The following is a 6,643-nucleotide window of genomic DNA, read 5'->3' on the forward strand; positions in this document are numbered from 1 at the left end:
TTTCTTCTCTTGCAACCAGCATCGAAGGGGGTGGCACGTACTCCGTATGTTACACATGAGCCTGGGCTGCAAAAATCCACATTCTCACAGTTCTGAATAAAGAACTATCTTCTCTAAAGAAGGTCACAGCTCATCTGCCAACTTAAGACCCATTTGGAGCAATTTAATTGAACAATATGTTTCCATGCATTTCACAGGAAACAATCCATTTGGTAAGTAAAAAGCTCCAGCATTTCATCGCCATTACTATACAAACATTAATCAGATCAAGACCAGAATACCTCTCAGAATTTCTTTTTTGCAATACACCCTACTAATTGACCTTAAAGAATGCAGGAACCAATAAAATAAACTCTGACTACTTTTTGCTGACTCAGCAGAAAAACGGTGTTCTTTTCTGAAGAAGCCGAAACTGCTAAAAAAATCGATCCAAAGGTGTGTCTATCAATCTGTTGACACGCGAGCAAGTAAGCCGGTGGGTGTTTGAACCGTCTTTATGTGACCAGACCCAATCAGATCGCGGAGGTGGAACCGCACGTCGAGAGGTGATAACCTCAACCTCGTCTTCTCCAGTGAAGATAGTAGCATCTCCTTGTACTTCCGACGGTTCAGTAATGAAAGAACTTCCTTCCTCCCCTGCTCACCATAACCACATTTGTCAATGTCTCCTTACAGAGAAATCGAAACTCTAAGTAATCAGTTAGTAGCCCATCTATGTCATCAAGAATAACTCAGAAAGCCAATGCAAGAGGAATCAAACTACCATAACCTGATGAGCGCATTCATGAAATACATCCTTCATGGTTCTAAGTATATACATGGATTGAAGTGTAAATATGTGATAATATGTGTTAAATGGATGTCGCCATAAACTTCCATAAATATATGATGTCAGCTAGAAAACCACTTTTGTACCTGTTAAACTTCATGCACTAGCCAACGCAACCAAAAGTCCGACCTAATGGAAAGGGCTATGCAATCTACATATACACTTCAACAGTACCTATTAGTACAACCTATGCAAGTTTGTTGGCATAAGTCCAATTTTCAAGTACATGACTTCATGGACCTACATGTACCCAACTGCAGGCATAGGGACAGAGCGCAATTTAGTCTTATGTTCTAATTATACTTCTGTCAGCAGATCAGCTTTATATTCATAAAAATTATTAGAACCATCTTTAAGATTAACTAACACCACGAGATTTGCACCAAGGAACAGAAAAGACAAGAAGTGCAAACCTGGGATAGGCCTTTCAAGATAGGACCAATACTTGGAATAGAAAACCAGTACATATTTGGATCTATTAGTTGACGTGTCTGCAAAATATCAACATGTCACAAAAAGTAAGCATGATTGGTTAAGAACATAAACTAATATTTAAGAAAATACTTACCAGGAGACCAGCATTCATCAATAGGGTGATGTGTTTATCTCTTGCATCACCCCCATGTGATAGCAGTGAACACTGCAATGAAAAACAGAAGACATGAAAAGCCTTATTACAGCAATTCTATTTCTTAACAAAGTGTCAATTAAGAAAATACTTGCTAGATCTATTTCATTACTAGGTATTTAAGAAACAATGTACTAAAACAAAGTGTCAGCTCAAAGTGGCCATGATAGATAACCGGACACACCCCTCCCTCGTGTCGCCCCGCTTGGGCGACCCGAGGGGCGAAAACCCTAGCCCCGCCGCCCCCCTTCCCTCCTCGCCCTTCCCTCGCCGCCGCCTGAGGCAGCGGCTGCCGAGCAAGCTCGGCCCACTGCTGATGAAGGCGGCGGCGGGGCCCTCGCCGCCTCGCCTCCCGCAGGGGGCCTTTGGATCCGGGGCGGCGGCCCCGGCAGGTGTGGCGCCGCCGGCTTAGGCTCCCGGTGACGTGGGCGCGGGTCGGTGTTCTCTCGGCCGTGCGGGCGGTGAGAGCCCCGGTGGTTGCGGGTCGGCGCGCGGCGGCGGCGGATTCGTCTCCTGTCGCATCAGATCTGGCCGCCTCCACTCCCCTTCTTCCCCAACGAGCGTCTCCCCCCTCAGATCCGCACTTCCGCGGTCTTCTGCGGGTGGGAGTGGGCGACGGGGCTGCAGGACCGGGGGAAACCCCTAGCCAGCCGTGTCGGCTGCGACGGCGGCGACGCTCGCGGGTGCCGCTCACCTTCCTGGAGGCGCCGGTCAAGTCCTGCCCCCTACCCCCTTCCCCTTTGTTTCCCGGGTGAAATCCTCAACTTTGTTGGGCAGCGGTGACGCCCAGGGTGCCGTAACCTTCTTGAAGGCGTTGTTTTGGGAACAAAGATGGGTTGTGGGCTTCGTTGTGGTGTAGGTGGAGTGTGTCGGCGGCGGCGGCGTGTCTCCAGCCACGGCGGTGTCCTCCTAGGCGTGTGGTCAAGCTGGTTTGGTGCTCTTCTTTGGGCTGCAGGGCTCCTCCGGTGCCCGTGGATTCTCCAGGACGGGAGGGGATAGGGTTCCCCTCCTCCGGTGGCTGCTCTTCTGCTTGTCGAGCGAGTCGATGATCTGGTTTTGGCCATTGCTGCTGCCCATTTGTGCATTCCGACAGCTCGCCCCTGTTTCATGCCTGGACTCTTGCATTTGGCGTTGCTCTGTTTCAGGTTAGGCGTCGTCGGCAGGCTGGGAACGCCTGGTTCCATCCCTGTGGTTTCCTTCGATGCCATTCATGCAGGTTCTAGGGTGAGCATGTCCATCGCTCACCGGTGCGGCGCCTCGAGCCAGGCGAGGAGGCAGGGGCCTTCTGTACGATGGATCTGGATGGATGTGTCTCCTTCAAGCCCAGGCGTTCGGCTATGGCGTGCTTTGCTCCGTCGTCGGTGCTCTTTCCTGAGACGTTTAGCGTTTTTACCTTGGTTCTCGGCGTGTTTGGGGTTCATGGCATCTCTAGCTATGCTTGCTAGCTTGTTGTATGCCTCTGCGAGCTGCTCCTAGGCGCCATTGTATCTTTGCCTTTTGTTTTCTTTCCTTTTAGTTGGAGTGTGGTTGTATTCCGTCGCTGTAATCCTGGCTGGTTGATGGCTTTGTTAATTCAAAGCCGGGCTCTTCTGGAGCCTACGTTCCAAAAAAATAGTGGCCATGATAGATCATTGCAAAGCTCCACAGAAGTTAAAATTTGGTAATGAGGTACTTTAGAGAAAAGGTTGAGATAGAATTCTGCAGAGGATCAACCCTTATCTCCAGTAACTGGCTGAAACTTACCATCTCTAGGTGATCTATGCTAACATCCAATTTCGAATGCAGAACATATTTCTCAAACCACTCAAACACTTCACTACCATCTTGGTTTTTGCCCGTTGACCCCCTGACAGCAGATTCCATCTGCATACACTCAGTGTAAGAGATAAGCAGATTAAAACTTGTAGTACGAATAGGTAAAGTTAATGTGATGAATTGTCACATTATGACTAAAACTTTACTATCAACAAAAGATGAGCTGCATGTATATGATGGTAAATATGCAGTTCAGTTAGCGTGTGCTTAATTGGTTAAACAAGGTATATGGGATAGGGCCATCCAGCTTGGCAAGGATAGGCTTGAATGAGGTTAAACAAGGTATATGGGATAGGTTGGTTGCTTCGTTGGGTAGACAGTATCACAACAGATTGATTAGCTAAATGACACCTCTTAACTTCCATTACATTAACACCATCTAGATCTAGTGAACCTACTTAAGTCATACCGGAAAAACATATACCTGTTTCAGATAATCATCCATGAACATGATTGCATGGTCATCCTGCCCAGTATTGAGTTTGAATACACGGAGTACTCTGTCTTTCTTCAGTGACTGCAAAAAGTATTTCTATGTTCAGGTTTCATCAGAGCAAGGAAAAATTATCTCTGATGCAATTGGATATTAATATACATTAGTCTATGATAATCACCAAAATTGAACACGAGAATCACTAGAAAAGAATCCAAAGGTAAAACACAAACTTATCATTGCATTACAAAAGTGGTGTCCACATAAAGAATTATTGCATAAGTTCAAAACAAAACCTCCAAATCTCTATCAACTTGTGTCCTGTCCTTCACGCTGCTATACAATTGGGACTGTAAAATGAAAGGCTGTGTTACACCCTACAAGTGGAAACAAAAGCAAAGGATACATTTTGTGCCGAAATGGTACTGAATCACCATCATAAAAGGAAACACTTAATTTATATAAACATATTGCAACATGTTTTTTTCATTCTTACATGGAGTATTGCCACATCTTTCCATTACGAGGAGGAGCAAACATAAAAAACAAGAGATTAGCAGTAGGCAAGAAGCACGCCCCCACCCACCCACCCCCCAAAAAAATGGCAGGCATGAACCGTCGCTCCACCTATGCGTTGATGTTGTTGACCATCGTCTGAAGCTCCTGGCTCTCTCCCTAGAACACCTAGTTGTGCCTCTCTCCAAATGGACGAAATTTGTAGAATCACTATCAAGTCCAGGACTTCCCGACAATCTTTTGGCATTGATTTTCACCAAGACATCCACCAAATTCATTTGGAGCGGCAAGCTGTCCATCTTAAAATGATTTGCCAGTTACCTCAACCAAGAGCAGTGTTCACCGTCTCGGCGTGTTTGGGCAGCTGCAGGCATTTAAGCTGGTCAACTGTCCCAGAAATGGTGCTGCAGTGCTAACCAGATGAAGAAAAGGCACTTGAAAGGCAGTGTTTGTGCGGTTTCTTTTGGACTAGGCGCTCTCCTGCTTGTAGTAAACAACAAGTGTGGCTGGCTTTGGGAGTGAAGACAGAACTCTCATTGTTTTCTTTACTGTGACATAGGGAAGTTTTGGATGGGCTGATATAATAAACTTGTTTTCTCTCTCTTTGCCCAGGTAGGGGCTTGGACCTGCAGAAACATGGAAGTTTGATGTATGGCTTCTTGTTTTGTTACCTTGGCTCATTTTGTGTTCAAGAAAGTGCTGTTGGCTGGTTCTTCTTAGCTTGTGGTGTTACTGAAGGACGAACATTGTGGTCGTGAAGCCTGAGACCATGATGATGGATGGAGCCATTGGTTGATCAGTTAGTTCTTTTCAGAATTGTGAATAATAGCCGACAAATGATAGCTTGCTTGGTGTGTTGTCAAACATGTTTCCTTGGTAGGATGGAAGCATTGGAGTAGTAAGTAGTGATCTTTATTAAACCATTGCTCTAATTCAGGCCGTTGTCTTCTGTATTGGTCATACCATTTGTGTTGGTCATGAAGTTGATGCAGGCTTTAGAAGCGCACTAATCCATATAGTTGCATATCTCATTCTCAAAGTGTATTGATTTCCTGATGTAGGTGCGCCGAGGAGACAATCACCCGGGAGTGCGCCAGTGTGAGGCCTACTTCAACTAAAAAAGGCGCCTAATGGTGAGTCCCCTTCTGTCTCACTCGCCCTCCTCCATGTTGTGCGTTTTCAGTCTTCTCTATTCCAGAATCATTCCTCTACTGTTTGAGATATATATTTAGTTGACAGTTTCCAGTGCTAGTATGTCAAGAAAACTTCAGCCCGGTTGTCCAACTGAATGATGCTTAATGCTTTCATAAATTTCAATTGATCTTTGCATGTGCATGCGAAAACTAGTCCTTGCGATCATGTCGATTCACATGCTTACTAGAGTGAGTGCTTTCTTGTATGGCCGAAGGATGATGTCTCATTGGGCCCTGTTATTGATGGATGAGCATGGAAAATTTGGTTCATTTTATTACTGTTATAATATGATAATATAGATTGTCAAAACTAGCGAGTGCCATATTCTATGGCAACCAAGAGAAGGGAAGTCAAATCATGTATATTTTCTAGGTGCATGCGCCCATCCATAATGCCTAGTTCAAAACTGTGCATGCACGGGGTGTATCTTGAATCTGTATCTGCATAGATATGTGTTAATCAAGTTCCATCTCTGTGTCCTGCAAGCTACATGAGCAGCACCGGGTCGTTGATGATGGGGTTTAGCGCCAAGATGAAGAAGAATCTGGTACACGATCTAGACTTTGCTTAGCGGATGGTAGTTTTCTTGCTGTGATGTGTTCATGCCCTGGTTGTGGTTTTGGCTTCCTGCCTATGCCTATGTGATGATTAATAATCTCAAAATTTTGTGTCCTGCAGGCTACATGAGCAGCACCGGGTCATCGATGATGGGGTTCAGCGCCAAGATGAAGAAGAACCTGGTACACGATCTGGACTTTGTGTGTCGGCCATTGAGCCGATGATAGTTTTCTTTTTGTGATGTGTTCATGCCCTTGTTGTGGTTTTGTCTTCCTGCCTATGCCTATGCCATGATTAATCATCTCAAATTTTGCAACCTCAATTGATATCTACATGCCTACATGTGTAACATGTCCCATCTGCATGTCCTGCAACAGCATCACCAGGTTGTCGATGGTGGGGTTCGGCGCCAAGATGGAGGAGAACCTGGTGGTGGCCAGGCCGGCGCACCCTTCGGTGGCTTGAGCTCTAGTACCGGATGAAACACTTTGACTCGCTTGTTTGTTTTGATCTCGGAGAAGTCAATTGTCTGTCGAAGAAAAGAATTTGTGATGCTGGTGCTTTAGTTTCCATGATCAACGCTGTGATTTTGAACAGGTGTAGTTTTGCCTAGTTTATTGGCTGGCCTCTTACTACATGCGTGTCAATGTCCCTCTCTCTTGTATGAAGG

At 45.7% G+C, this 6,643-nt stretch overlaps 1 protein-coding gene across 1 annotated transcript; it reads right to left on the reverse strand.

Moving 5' to 3' along the window:
* Nucleotides 1-222: 222 nt before the first annotated feature.
* LOC123075587 (serine/threonine-protein kinase 19-like) lies at nucleotides 223-5,010 on the reverse strand. Its single transcript, XM_044498157.1, has 8 exons — nucleotides 4,955-5,010; nucleotides 4,565-4,625; nucleotides 4,002-4,082; nucleotides 3,697-3,789; nucleotides 3,201-3,320; nucleotides 1,398-1,469; nucleotides 1,243-1,320; nucleotides 223-636 (listed from the first exon to the last, which is right to left on the reverse strand). The coding sequence occupies exons 1-8, from the start codon at nucleotides 5,008-5,010 to the stop codon at nucleotides 445-447; spliced, it is 753 nt and encodes a 250-aa protein (XP_044354092.1). The 3' UTR covers nucleotides 223-444.
* Between the last annotated feature and the right edge of the window lie 1,633 nt (nucleotides 5,011-6,643).

This window comes from Triticum aestivum, chromosome 1B (genome assembly GCF_018294505.1).
Source record: "Triticum aestivum cultivar Chinese Spring chromosome 1B, IWGSC CS RefSeq v2.1, whole genome shotgun sequence".
Lineage (NCBI taxonomy): Eukaryota > Viridiplantae > Streptophyta > Magnoliopsida > Poales > Poaceae > Triticum > Triticum aestivum.

Coding starts and splice junctions, on each gene's coding strand:
- LOC123075587 (XM_044498157.1), bottom strand. CDS start 5,010: ATGGCTCCATCCATCATCATGGTCTCAGGCTTCACGACCACAATGTTC. Junction 3,321..3,696: donor TGGATGATTATCTGAAACAG/GTATATGTTTTT, acceptor GAGTGTATGCAG/ATGGAATCTGCTGTCAGGGG. Junction 637..1,242: donor TCTTGAAAGGCCTATCCCAG/GTTTGCACTTCT, acceptor TATGGTGAGCAG/GGGAGGAAGGAAGTTCTTTC.